At 45.2% G+C, this 14,925-nt stretch overlaps 1 protein-coding gene and 1 long non-coding RNA gene across 4 annotated transcripts in view; both read left to right on the top strand.

Moving 5' to 3' along the window:
* Nucleotides 1-4,338: 4,338 nt before the first annotated feature.
* LOC139572472 (uncharacterized) lies at nucleotides 4,339-11,634 on the top strand. Its single transcript, XR_011674422.1, has 3 exons — nucleotides 4,339-4,727; nucleotides 8,819-8,908; nucleotides 9,484-11,634. It is a non-coding gene; the product is annotated as an uncharacterized lncRNA (long non-coding RNA).
* Nucleotides 11,635-14,427: 2,793 nt separating this feature from the next.
* The window catches only part of LOC139572375 (basal cell adhesion molecule-like), an 85,090-nt gene continuing 84,592 nt past the window's right edge, over nucleotides 14,428-14,925 (top strand). For 2 of the 3 annotated variants that reach the window (XM_071395105.1, XM_071395106.1), the window contains exon 1: nucleotides 14,435-14,694. In XM_071395105.1, coding sequence (XP_071251206.1) covers nucleotides 14,625-14,694 — 70 coding nt within the window. In that variant the 5' untranslated portion in view covers nucleotides 14,435-14,624. Of the gene's footprint in view, nucleotides 14,695-14,925 lie in introns of all 3 variants that reach the window. The other variant, XM_071395107.1, reaches the window with a different exon arrangement.

Raw genomic sequence — 14,925 nt, 5'->3', positions numbered from 1 at the left:
AGAACTCACTAAGACCACCTTATTAGTATTCTACTCTGCACAATCTCTGCAAATGGTAATGCAGCCATTCATTTCCTAAGCCATTCTAATGCATTTCCCATCATTCAAATCACTGTGTATGTACATAGCATCAGTAGAGGCCATAAACAGTGCATTCAGAAAGTATTCAGACCCCTTGACCTTTTCCACATTTTGTTACGTTACCGCATTATTCTAAAATGGATTAAATAAATGTTTTCCTTATCAATCTACACACAATACCCCATAATGACAATGCGAAAACATATATCTTTTTAAATGTTTGCAAATTTATTTAAAATAAGTATTCAGATCCTTTACTATGAGACTCCAAATTGAGCTCTGGTGCATCCTGTTTCCATTGATCGTCCTTGAGATGTTTCTACAACTTGATTGGAGTCCACCTGTGGTAGATTCAATTGATTGGACATGATTTGGAAAGGCACACACCTGTCTATATAAGGTCCCACAGTTAGCAGTGCATGTCAGAGCAAAAACCAAACCACGAGGCTGAAGGAATTGTCCATAGAGCTCCAACACAAGAACACAGTGGCCTCCATCATTCTTAAATGGAGAAGTTTGAAACCACCAAGACTCTTCCTAGAGCTGGCCGCCCAGCCAAACTGAGTAATCGGGGGAGAAGGGCTTTGGTCAGGGAGGTGACCAAGAACCCGATGGTCACTCTGACAGAGCTCCAGAGTTCCTCTGTGGAGATGGGAGAACCTTCCAGAAGAACAACCATCTCTGCAGCACTCCACCAATCAGGCCTTTATGGTAGAGTGGCCAGACAGAAACCAATCCTCAGTAAAATGCACATGACAGCACGCTTTGACTTTGTCAAAAGGTACCTAAAGGACTCAGATCATGAGAAACAAGATTCTCTGGTCTGGTGAAACCAAGATTGAACACTTTGGCCTGAATGCCAAGTGTCACGTCTGGAGGAAACCTGGCACCACCCCTATAGTGAAGCATGGTGGTGACAGCATCATGCTGTGGGGTTGTTTTTCAGTGGCAGGGACTGGGAGACTAGTCAGGATCGAGAGAAAGATGAACGGAGCAAAGTACAGAGAGATCCTTGATGAAAACCTGCTCCAGAGCGCTCAGGACCTCAGACTAGGGCAAAGGTACACCTTCAAACAGAACAATGAGCCTAAGGACACAGCCAAGACAACATAGGAGTGGCTTCGGGACAAGTCTCTAAATGTCCTTGAGTGGCCCAGCCAGAGCTTGGAGATCAAACATCTCTGGAGAGACTTGAAAATAGCTGTGCAGCAACGCTCCCCATCCAACCTAACAGAGCGTGAGAGGATCTGCAGAGAATAATGGGAGAAACTCTCCAAATACATGTGTGCCAAGCTTGTAGCGTCATACCCAAGAAGACTCAAGGCTGTAATCGCTGACAAAGGTGCTTTAACAGGGTCTGAATACTTATGTAAATGTAATATTTCCTTCTTTAATTTTTTTTAAATTTGCAAACATTTCTAAAAAACAGTTTTTTGCTTTGTCATTATGGGGTATTGTGTGTGGATTGATGAGGGGGGGGGACGACGACGATTTAATCAATTTTAGAATAAGGCTGTAACGTAACAAAATGTGGAAAAAGTCAAGGGGTCTGAATACTTTCCGAATGCACTGTATATAGATAGGCCTTACCCATGGGGCAAAAGCAGAGCAGGAGTGTGAATATTTATTTATTTCATTTATATTTATGTTGTGATATTGTAAAGCACACACACACACACACACACACACACACACACACACACACACACACACATATAGGCAGATACAGTCTGACACTGCTAGATGATTTAAAGGGAGAGGTGGAATGAGCTGCATCTGGTTCTATTTGATATTATTGTTATGATTAAAGGAGAAGTGTGTGGTTGCAATGATGCAGAACATGTTTATCTGTTGTCTGTGGTAGGATATCCCAAACACACACACACACACACACACACACACACACACACACACACACACACACACACACACACACACACACACACACACACACACACACACACACACACACACTCCCTGCAACACACAGAAGCAGACATTGACACAGTGTGCTCCTAATTGCCCTTACACGTTTTACCTGATTAAACCCCAGCCGTTCCCCAGCCGTTCCCCAGCCGTTGGCCTTGAACCACAGAGAGCGACAGGACTGGAGGCAGACATTGACTGACACATAGATGGAGAAGTGACTGACACTCACAGGGCCAGAAAGGATGCTGACACAAGACAATGTAGAGAAATGGAATCACAAGGATAAGCAGATATTTCTGCATCTAGTCCTACATGTCTGTCCAAACTATTGTGAAATTATACATGATTATTATATTATGCACTTTGGCAATGTGTTTCTTTCTATTGTTAGAATGAAAAGAGAAGTGTCTGCTTGCAGTGGTGAGGGATTACACACACACACACACACACACACACACACACACACACACACACACACACACACACACACACACACACACACACACACACACACACACACACACACACACACACACACACACACACACACAGGTAATGTCTAGGGGGCTGCCATTTAACAGCATTTGTATTCATGAGATTCCAGTGTCCTAGCGAGGCTGGTAAGAACAGAGCAGAGCAGTAGCAGTACAGTAGCAGGGAACACTGGTCTCAGCTGTAATAGTCTGATGGAGGGGAGAGAGACGCTGGGCACATGAACAATTTATACATCATGAGGCAGGCAACCATGACCCTCTCTTCATTACTGCACTGGCCCAGGGCCTGCAGGCATACGCATAATGTTAGCGTAATGTTGGTATACCAACCACTGGGAGAGTCAGACCATTCCAAAAGCTCCACTGTAAGATCTAAGATGGATGCCTGTCGTTTGGCTTGCTGGTAATGTGGGGAACAGTGAGGGGCTTATGATTGGTGTCAAGAGCGCAAAACTGCCCTGCAGTGACGATTCCTATGATTCCCATATGTCACCCAATACAAGGCCATTACCATGGATCTGAGGGGTCTTGTGGAATAGATTAAACTGCCATTTTAAGATGGAAAGAGAAGTGTCTCCTGTGTTGGTTTGGCTGTGTGCTTAGGGTCGTTGTCCTGTTGGAAGGTGAAACTTAGCCCCAGTCTAAGCTCCTGAGCGCTCTGGAGCAGGTTTTCATCAAGGATCTCTCTGTACTTTTCTCCGTTCATCTTTTCCTCGATCCTGACTGGTCTCGCTGAAAAACATCCCCACAGCATGATGCTGCCACCACCATGCTTCACTGTAGAGATGGTGCCAGGTTTCCTCCAAACGTGACGCTTGGCATTCAGACCAAAGAGTTCAATCTTGGTTTCATCAGACCAGAGAATCTTGTTCCCCAGATCTATGCCTCAACACAGTCCTGTCTCTGATCTCTATGTACAATTCCTTCGACCTCATGGCCTGGTTTTTGCTCTGACATGCACTGTCAACTGTGGGACCTTATATAGGCAAGTTTTTGCCTTTCCAAATCATGTCCAATCAATTGAATTTACCACAGGTGGACTCCAAGTTGTAGAAACATCTCAAGGATTATCAATGGAAACAGGATGCACCTGAGCTCAATTTTGAGTGTCATAGTAAAGGGTCTGAATACCTATGTAAATAAGGTATTTCATTTTTATTTTATTTATTCATTTGCAAAAAAATCTAAAAGTCTGTTTTCACTTTGTCATTATGGGGTGTTGTGTGTAGATGGATGAGGGAGTTTTTTATTCAATCAATTTTAGAATAAGGCTGTCAAGGGGTCTGAATACTTTCCGAAGGCACTATAAGATATCTAACAGGGTTCATTTCCAACGTTTGACTATATTTGACATTTTAGCCATTTAGCAGACATTCTTATCTGGAGCGACTTACAGGAGCAATTAGGGTTAAGTGCCTTGCTCAAGAGCACATGGATAGATTTTTCACCTAGTTGGCTTGGGGATTCGAACCAGCGACCTTTCAGTTACTGGCCCAACGCTCTAACCGCTAGGCTACCTGCTGCACAGACGCCATAATAGGACAGATGCAAAGTTGCGATCTCTATACATATTAAGCACCTTGCATTGATGACACAGTATGCTGCTAACACAGGGGGGGGGGGCAACTCCAGTCCTCCAGGGCCTGATTGGTGTCACTCTTCTTCTCCATCCCTAGCAAACACGGCTGATTAATCAAATTGCATTCTAAACCGAAGATCATGATTAGGTGATTATTGGAGTCAGGTGTGTTAGCTGGGCCTGGAGCAAAACTGTGACACGAATCAGGCCCTGGAGGACTGGAATGGCCCACCCCTGTGCTAACAGGACCCTTGTTAGACTGGCCCACTTCATTTCTAGCCCGTATATAAAGACTACCTCCATTCTGACATGTCTTTGTCCCTCCACTTACTTTTTACCTTCTCTCTCGACTAAATCTGACCCCTCTCTCTCTTTCTTCTAAACCGGCCCCCACTCTCTCTTTCTTTCTCTCCCTCTTTCTCTATACTCAGCTGGTGGGCCAGCCAGGAGGCATGGCGTGCGTTAGAAGAGCATAATCTGTTCTTTCTCCCCTCCATTTCCATTTCAATCCCTCGTTCACAGCTGGAACCAGGGCGCTTTGCATGCAGATGAGCCGAGGAGATGACTCTCTTGGAAAGCAGAAGCAGACACAAGGAGGTGCACGAGATGAAGAGGAGGATGAAGAGAAAGACGAGGAGGAGAGGGTGAGTGGCAGGGCCAATGAAAGACAGGAAGATTATTGCTCATTGATTACAGTATTTTCCCTCTACAAAGAGGATTTGGTTCCATGGTTCCCGCCACACAGATTGAGATGTACTGTAAGGTCTATACAGTGTGGCTGCAGTCATCAGTGCTTCGTCATCACAGATACTGCCAGTGATGATTAATGACCACGGGTTCATGTGTCAGGGCATGACATAACAGCCAGGCCACTGTTGCTGACAGTGAGGAAGTGAGTGAGACATGAGGGGTGTTTGGGGTGAATGGGGTGGTTTGAGGTGACTTGGAGCACAGAGAGTTGGACTGTTACTGGATCTATTATCTGAATCTATAGGGTACACACAGCCAACCACAGACTATAGCTTCACTTATTCACACACACGCACACGCGCACACGCACACGCACGGCACAGCACAGCAGACACACGCACGGCACAGCACAGCAGACACACACACAGCACAGCAGACACACACAGCACAGCAGACACACACACGGCACAGCAGACACACACACAGCACAGCAGACACACACACACACACAGCACAGCAGACACACACACACACAGCACAGCAGACACACACACAGCACAGCAGACACACACACAGCACAGCAGACACACACACAGCACAGCAGACACACACACAGCACAGCAGACACACACACGGCACAGCAGACACACGGGTTTCAGTTGTAGCCTGTGCCTAGACATACCATCTGCTGTCAGTTGATTATAATAACATGTATTGATTTGGACTTTTAACACCAGAAGTGTACGTGACCCTGTCCTAAAGAGGGGGTGACCCTGTCCTAAAGAGGAGGTGACTATACATCACAAAAGTCTAATTGCCACTTTTTGCTTCTCCTAAAATACAGTTATTTCCCACTTTTTGTTTCAAAATGAAAAGTTTAGCCAAACCCTACCCTATTACAGTTCTTGTTTCTAAATGAAAAGGAACAGTGCAGACATTTAGTATACAGAATCTACAAAACTGGGTGAATTAGCTACATTTACATTTTTTACATTTTAGTCATTTAGCAGACGCTCTTATCCAGAGCGACTTACAGTAGAGTGCATACATTTTATTACATTTTTACATACTGAGACAAGGATATCCCTACCGGCCAAGAGCAGACGCTCTTATCCAAAGCGACTTACAGTAGAGTGCATACATTTTTTATTTTTTATTTTTTTATTACATTTTTACATACTGAGACAAGGATATCCCTACCGGCCAAACCCTCCCTACCGGCCAAACCCTCCCTAACCCGGACGACGCTATGCCAATTGTGCGTCGCCCCACGGATCTCCCGGTTGCGGCCGGCTGCGACAGAGCCTGGGCGCGAACCCAGAGACTCTGGTGGCGCAGCTAGCACTGCGATGCAGTGCCCTAGACCACTGCGCCACCCGGGAGAATGTGATTAAGAGCTGCTCTCTCAACATGGCCGGCGCCCGTGGTCTGCCACAGCGGTGCGATAAACGGGCATGTTAGCTACCCGCCTGGCTTTCCTTGGCAGCCTAGCACACACCAGCCAGCCAGTCAATGAGTCAGCTAGCCAGCCAGCGGCCTCATTAACCTTGACTGACTGGGGTGCCCACTGCCGGACTGCCCCACAATGTTAGAGCTGGGCTTTCACTTATAGCTGAGAGCCACAGACACACGCACGCACGCACGCACGCACGCCCCTCCCTCCCTCCCTCCCTCCCTCCCTCCCTCCCTCCCTCCCTCCCTCCCTCCCTCCCTCCCTCCCTCCCTCCCTCCCTCCCTCCCGGAACACAAAGAGTTGTATTATGCCAACTCTCCAACACTCCTGTCATTGTGCGTGAGTTACAGTTCTTCTTCCCTCACTGCCGAGTCACTGCGGCCATAATACCATCATTTGAGAGAGAGAATGACAGAGGGAAAAAGAGAGAGGGGGATCAAAAGGGCAGAGAGATAATGTAAATGAAAAAATAAAAGACATGAAAAGAATTTGCTGGTCAGGGTGATGCATGGTCACGCCCTCTTTAGGACAGGGTCACCCCCTCTTTAGTACAGGGTCACCCCCTCTTTAGTACAGGGTCACCCCTCTTCAGGACAGGGTCACTCCCTCTTTAGGACAGGGTCACCCCCTCTTCAGGACAGGGTAACGTACACTTCTGGTGTTGACAGTCCAAATCAATACATGTTATTTGGGGCGGCAGGTAGCCTAGTGGTTAGAGCGTTAGGTCAGTAACCGAAAGGTTGCTGGATTGAATCCCCAAGCTGACATGGTAAAAATCTGTCGTTTGGCCCCTGAACAACCCACTGTTCCCCGGTAGGCTGTCATTGTAAATAAGAATTTGTTCTTAACTGGCTTGCCTAGTTAAATAAAAAAAACGAACAATTATAATCAATTGACAGCAGATGGTATGTTTAGGCACGGGCTAGGAGGCAGAAGTTGGGTGTGTGTGTGTGTGTGTGTGTGTGTGTGTGTGTGTGTGTGTGTGTGTGTGTGTGTGTGTGTGTGTGTGTGTGTGTGTGTGTGTGTGTGTGTGTGTGTGTGTGTGTGTGTGTGTGTGTGTGTGTGTGTGTGTGTGTGTGTGTGTGTGTGTGTGTGTGTGTGTGTGTGTGTGTGTGTGTGTGTGCACGCACCAGTCTGTCTCAGGGGAGGCCCAGCCTGGGCCCATCTCATGGGAGTTACTTCAATAGAGATGTGACGGAGCAGGCTTCACTAGACACACACAGATGGGCCCCACTCAAGATACAGTATGCACGCGCACACACAGGTGCACAAACACTAGACAGACTGAACATTAGGGAAACAAGGAGGCAGCTAAAGAATGCACATGATCAGATAGAGTTGAGGCACTCTGAGCACGAGGCAGATACCATAGTAGACCTACAGCGCAGCACTTAGCTAGTCAGGAATACACTGCACAGGCAGAGCTGACAGTTAGCCATTCATTCCAGGGAATATTCTGATCGTTGCCAGAGGATCTGGTTTGCATCAACAACTATTAACATTATTCTTGTTATCTATGAGATTTATATACTGGTAACTAATAACATGATCTTTGTTTGATGGCTGTTCAGTGGAATGTGAATATTTGCCTAAGGTCATATCAGGTTACAGTAAACATGAACTAGTAAACATTATTAATAATAACTATCTTGCCAATAATATGTATACAGTACCTGTCTGATTTAATTTAGACATATTCATGTTTTCCCTGGAGAGACATGAAACTGGCCAATGTAAGTCCAACATTTTATTTCTGTGATTCTTGTAGAGTTTGCCTGTTATTATTCTTTAACATGATTTATGTATTTCATATTCTTAGCCTGAGGGTAGAGTGCAGAAGCGAAGCAGGATTTGATTGGTGCAGTCGTGATAAAGGTCCAAACTGTCCCAGAGGCGTGTAAGATACTGTACGTAGGCAGAAAGTCAAACACATGTAGAGAGAAAGTAAGGTTTGGAGGCGAGAATACATTCTAATTAATTTCCCACAAAAAAATATACATTTTTATAGGAGAAGGAGTGTTAAAATAGCTGGACTAACGCCAAGTTATTCACTTTGCTGGTTTGAGGGCACAACAGAGCTATCGTTATGACTGAATCATCATGGGGAGAAAGATGTCAAATGTACATTTCAAACTGTGATGTTGAACTTTACCCTTTTAAACTTTCGTATCTTTTTATCGCCCTGAATAACGAGCTGTAGTAAATGATCTTATACCTCAACAGTCCCAATCACAGCTCAGATTACCGTTAGTACAGTACATCAAAAGCAGAGCCTATTGTTAGTGTGCAATGTGCATGCTGAATTAAATGGACACCATCTCAACTGATCTGCCTTCATAGGTTTAATCTGCACTGATTGGTGGCCGTGTAAAGCAGAATCCTAGGTTAAGGATTATGACCTGAGCCATATGACCTAGAGCCTATAGTGTTCAGCCTAAACACACCTAAAGCCTATAGTGTTCAGCCTAAAAACACCTAAGCTTATGACCACCAGGTTCCTAGATCCCTGTGGGAACAGTAGGCCTGCTATAGAATTCTGTAGTCATGCACACTCACTGTTTACTGATCCCATGTTTTTCTTTACTGTTACAGGTATAACCACAACATGACCATACAAGATGACCTACTGTATGACACCCCCATTGGACCACGGTCTGACTGTAGACCCACAGCCTGTGACTAGTAAGTAGCCCTATTGTCTTGTAACACATCTTACTTGGCAGCCCAGTAAGCTGCTGTGGAAATGTCAGATTCCCTCCCACGGATCTACTGTCAGAGTAGGCAGCATTGTGCTGGGCATCTCACATATAGATAGACTAGGAGGGGTGCGTCACTTGAGTGGGTTGAGTCACTGACGTGATCTTCCTGTCTGGGTTGGCGCCCCCCCTTGGGTTGTGCCGTGGCGGAGATCTTTGTGGGCTATACTCGGCCTTGTCTCAGGATGGTAAGTTGGTGGTTGAAGATATCCCTCTAGTGGTGTGGGGGCTGTGCTTTGGCAAAGTGGGTGGGGTTATATCCTGCCTGTTTGGCCCTGTCCGGGGATATCATCGGATGGGGCCACAGTGTCTCCTGACCCCTCCTGTCTCAGCCTCCAGTATTTATGCTGCAGTAGTTTGTGTCGGGGGGCTAGGGTCAGTCTGTTATATCTGGAGTACTTCTCCTGTCTTATCCGGTGTCCTGTGTGAATTTAAGTATGCTCTCTCTAATTCTCTCTTTCTCTCTTTCTTTCTTTCTTTCTTTCTTTCTCTCTCTCGGAGGACCTGAGCCCTAGGACCATGCCTCAGGACTACCCGGCATGGTGACTCCTTGCTGTCCCCAGTCCACCTGGCCGTGCTGCTGCTCCAGTTTCAACTGTTCTGCCTGCGGCTATGGAACCCTGACCTGTTCACCGAACGTGCTACCTGTCCCAGACCTGCTGTTTTCAACTCTCTAGAGACACCAGGAGCGGTAGAGATACTCTCAATGATCTGCTATGAAAAGCCAACTGACATTTACTCCTGAGGTGCTGACTTGTTGCACCCTCGACAACTACTGTGATTATTATTATTTGACCATGCTGGTCATTTATGAACATTTGAACATCTTGGCCATGTTCTGTTATAATCTCCACCCGGCACAGCCAGAAGAGGACTGGCCACCCCTCATAGCCTGGTTCCTCTCTAGGTTTCTTCCTAGGTTTTGGCCTTTCTAGGGATGTTTTTCCTAGCCACTGTGCTTCTACACCTGCATTGCTTGCTGTTTGGGGTTTTAGGCTGGGTTTCTGTACAGCACTTTGAGATATCAGCTGATGTAAGAAGGGCTATATATACACATTTGATTTGATAGTCAGACTGAAACTGTGACCCCGGGCCATCAATGGTTAACCAGCATCATCAACTCCCAACTTTCACATTCCATACCACTCTTCCTATGGGTTGACTGTTTAAACTGGCACTCAGGAGATAGAATTGACTCTATATAAATGGGAGAAAAATGATTCAATGATTTCAATGCTATATGATATGTGGTTGTCTCACCGACCTTAGTGGAATGCACTTATTGTAAGCCTAAACATAAGCCTAACCCTAACCATGTCTCTTTGGATAAGAGTATCTGTTTAACGACTAAATAATGTAAATATAACATTAAAATGAATATTTTGGAGATTTAAAACCTCTTAAGGATCGGACCATTTCCCCCCCCAATTTTCACCTAAAATGACATACCCAAATCCTGTAGAGGTTAAAGTGCGTTCATGTATACTTTCAGATAAAACAGAGTGCCCTATAGAACCATTTGTCCCTGTTGGAGAACCATCTGAAAAAAGGTACCAGATAGAACTCTTTTTGGATCATATTGAACACTTTTTGGTTCCACAAAGAACCTCTCGTTCCAAATATAATCTTTGAAAGGGTGTTATTTGTAACCAAAAATGGTTTTTATCTGGAACCTTTTTTCAGAGGGTTCTCCTACAGGGACAAGTGGTTCTACATAGCACTCTTTTCTTCTGAGAGTACCTGACAGGGAGTTGGTACAGGTTGGTACAGCTGATCACGTAGTGCTCTTGTTTCAATTCTGAGCACATTAACAGTATTAGAGGGCTTCTGGTTAATGTGAGTCATAGTAGACAGTATCACTGCCTGGAAAGGAGCTGAGTGATCCTCCCTTAGGTCTGTGCCAAGACCAGAGATGAAAGAGTGAATAAGAAGGGAGATGATTTTGTCAGATGTCATCTATCCTATAATACTAAAGGAAGACATAAGGATTCACCTGAGCTCATAGTCTGCTCTCTCATTTCCTCATTTCTCTTAGCCTACATATTCCTGTCTTTCCCCGAGGCTATATGTTAACTATCCTCTGGAATTAAAGAACCCCCCACCTCTTATATCCTCTCTTCATTATTCTTTCATTTTTATCCCTTCTTTCCTTTGTACTACCCCCTCTATACCCCTGTCTTTATCCCCCAGCTTTACTGTGAAGTTTCACCATCACCTAATATTCTCTCTGTGTCCTAGTATTCTGGTATTCCCAGTTCCCCGCGGAATAGAAAGCTGTACATAAAAGGTGTCAGGTCCCATGGGTGTACAGGGTGTATAGCAGACGCAACATAGACTGTAGTGTTACTCAAGTTCAAACCAAAGGTGAACCACACCAGTGAGTATGGCAGTCAACTTATGGAACAGTGGGGACTGTGAAGCAACACAAACATTGGCACAGACACATACATACACACACACGATAACATACGCACTATACATACACATGGATTTAGTACTGTAGATATGTAGTAGTGGTGGAGTAGGGGCCTGAGGGCACACAGTGTGTTGTGAATGTATTGTAATGTTTTTAAAATTGTATAAACTGCCTCAATTTTGCTGGACCGCAGGAAGAGTAGCTGCTGCTTTGGCAGCAGCTAATGGGGATCCATAATAAATAAATACAAATACATATAAAATAAATATATAAATACAAAAATAAATACCCAAGCTGACCATCTTTGCATAGTGAGGGGCTTAGAAAGGGGTCAGAGAGAGGCTGTGGACCAGAATGCTATCCTCTTCTCTCCCGTCCTGCAGGAGTCCATTAGGTAATGACATAGTAAATCACTAGGTTACCTACTACTCCCCTTCACCCTGACATAAGCTCAGCTCAGCACAAGCATTTCGCTACACTCGTATTAACATCTGCTAACCATGTGTATGTGACCAATAACATTTGATTTGATTTGAAACTACAGTCCTTACATCAGAGCCTCTAGGTTTAGGCTGAGCCTATCTCTGTGTCGCTGTGTCTCTGTCTCTCTGTCTCTCTGACTACTCTCCAACACACCACAGATAACTCAGAGCGGTCAATATATGAGATGACTAGTGTTATTGATATTACTGAGTGCAGAGTGTGGGAAAGGTGCTTTCCTTCTGGAGACATGGCCGGGAATAGCATGTGTGTTTATCACCATGGTAATGACATAGCTGTCCCATCACCCATCATGCTGTAAGTATAAACCGCTGCTAGTGTCTCTCAGTGGATCACTGGTGTAACTACACTAGTGTTTGTTTGTGTGTGTTTGTGCATTTGTGTGTGTGTGTGGAGCCTACTATGCACATCAGATTGCAGACCCCTCCCTGTTGTCGTGTGAGTGATGTGTGTGTGTGTGTGTGTGTGTAGCCTACTGTGCACATCAGATTGCAGACCCCTCCCTGTTGTCGTGTGAGTGATGTGTGTGAGTGAGGCGTATCCCATCTCCACTTACACAGAGGCAAAAAAATATCAGACAGCTGTTTTGGCCCAACCATCCCAGCAATGTGTGTTAAAAGACAACTGCTCTGCATGGAACAAGTATTACCAGTAGAAACTCCTGTTTTTTAAGTCTCCACAGTAGCCTACATCCTACACAGATCACTCTGTCTCATAGTTCACCGACTTTGTATATACTTCCTAACCTCCCAGTGTATAGCAGATTGAACCAAAACCAACTCCCGGTCACAATATACACACTCAAAGAATTCAAGTTGGAATTATATTGTTATAAGCCACTTATCCCTCCCATATCCATGAATTGCCTATAGGGGTTAGTAAGCAAAATGCCTGAAGGAGAATGGATTACATGTCTAGGAATGAATGATATGAGTATACTAAACTAGTCTGCTGTGTTGTTATTGTCTATTAGCAGGGTCAGAGATGATTCTACCCACAGTAGGCTATGCTGGGCTAGGGAGACTATTGTGTGTAGACTATGCTGGGCTAGGGAGACTATTGTGTGTAGGCTATGCTGGGCTAGGGAGACTATTGTGTGTAGGCTATGCTGGGCTAGGGAGACTATTGTGTGTAGGCTATGCTGGGCTAGGGAGGCTATTGTGTGTAGACTATGCTGGGCTAGGGAGACTATTGTGTGTAGGCTATGCTGGGCTAGGGATACTATTGTGTGTAGGCTATGCTGGGCTAGGGAGGCTATTGTGTGTAGACTATGCTGGGCTAGGGAGGCTATTGTGTGTAAGAAAATGCTGGGCTAGGGAGGCTATTGTGTGTAGGCTATGCTGGGCTAGGGAGACTATTGTGTGTAGGCTATGCTGGGCTAGGGAGGCTATTGTGTGTAGGCTATGCTGGGCTAGGGAGACTATTGTGTGTAGGCTATGCTGGGCTAGGGAGACTATTGTGTGTAGACTATGCTGGGCTAGGGAGGCTATTGTGTGTAGGCTATGCTGGGCTAGGGAGACTATTGTGTGTAGGCTATGCTGGGCTAGGGAGACTTGTGTGTAGGCTATGCTGGGCTAGGGAGACTATTGTGTGTAGGCTATGCTGGGCTAGGGAGACTATTGTGTGTAGACTATGCTGGGCTAGGGAGACTATTGTGTGTAGGCTATGCTGGGCTAGGGAGACTATTGTGTGTAGACTATGCTGGGCTAGGGAGACTATTGTGTGTAGGCTATGCTGGGCTAGGGAGACTATTGTGTGTAGGCTATGCTGGGCTAGGGAGACTATTGTGTGTAGGCTATGCTAGGCTAGGGAGACTATTGTGTGTAGGCTATGCTGGGCTAGGGAGACTATTGTGTGTAGGCTATGCTGGGCTAGGGAGGCTTTTGTGTGTAGACTATGCTGGGCTAGGGAGACTATTGTGTGTAGACTATGCTGGGCTAGGGAGACTATTGTGTGTAGACTATGCTGGGCTAGGGAGGCTATTGTGTGTAGACTATGCTGGGCTAGGGAGACTATTGTGTGTAGACTATGCTGGGCTAGGGAGACTATTGTGTGTAGACTATGCTGGGCTAGGGAGACTATTGTGTGTAGGCTATAAAAAATGCAGAATATGAACGGACTGGATATTTTCAACTATATGATTCTGAATCTGATTTTATCCACAGCTGATATTAACTAACAAGTTAGTAGGCTGTGTATTATTGTTCTTATTGTTGGTTATGAATGAAAATAAAAAATATATGTCATTAGCCTATATTGTTAATGTATTATCTGTAATAACCTAATAATAGATGTTGAAGGCTAAGGAACAAGAAATAGTGGTTGGAGTGGGCAAGAGTTTTTTATCCACTTCGGTGTTAATGTTGTTTTTTAAAATCTATTTTAACTTTTCAAAAACCGCCGCCATCGATATAGGCATATGGGAATAGTAAAGCAAGTCTTTTCAGGGCAACTGAGTTGTAGCGGGAGAGAGAGAGGGAGGGAGGGGCGTGGGTCACCTTTTGTGGAAATACATCAACCAAGACTGCCACCGGCATCAGATTTCTCGCTGAGAGAGATAGCGCTCGCTTTATTGAGAGAGACGGAGAGAGAGAGAGAGAGAGAGAGAGGGCGAGGGAGAAACAACACTGGACGACAGAAGACTTGCTGCTGCCACAAATACATAACGACAGAAACAGCTAAAGAAAAACAGCTAAATACATCTGTAAAAGTTACAGATCGAGCCATGGACGGGATGGTCGCATTTGGACGCACTTCGCTCTTGTGCACCTTGCTGCTTTGCTTTTCATTGCAAGGTAAGACTTCAATTTCACGCGTCCCCGTCTAGTTTATATTAGAAAGTAAATGTTGTTTCAGCCCGCTGCTGCCCGTTCCTCTTGGCTGGAGGCTATGAATCTCTTCATTGCCTGTACGGTTGTTTCTTCTTCAACTATCGCAGTGCGTTATATCATAGTAGGATATGGACTGCGTATCACATTACGAAAGTGTTTTAAATGCGTTAGTGGGTTATACAACTTTATTGTACC

This window comes from Salvelinus alpinus, chromosome 4 (assembly GCF_045679555.1).
Source record: "Salvelinus alpinus chromosome 4, SLU_Salpinus.1, whole genome shotgun sequence".
Classification (NCBI taxonomy): Eukaryota; Metazoa; Chordata; class Actinopteri; order Salmoniformes; family Salmonidae; genus Salvelinus; species Salvelinus alpinus.
The sequence above is the reverse complement of the archived record's forward strand: the minus strand, read 5'-3'. Positions and strand labels throughout refer to the sequence as shown.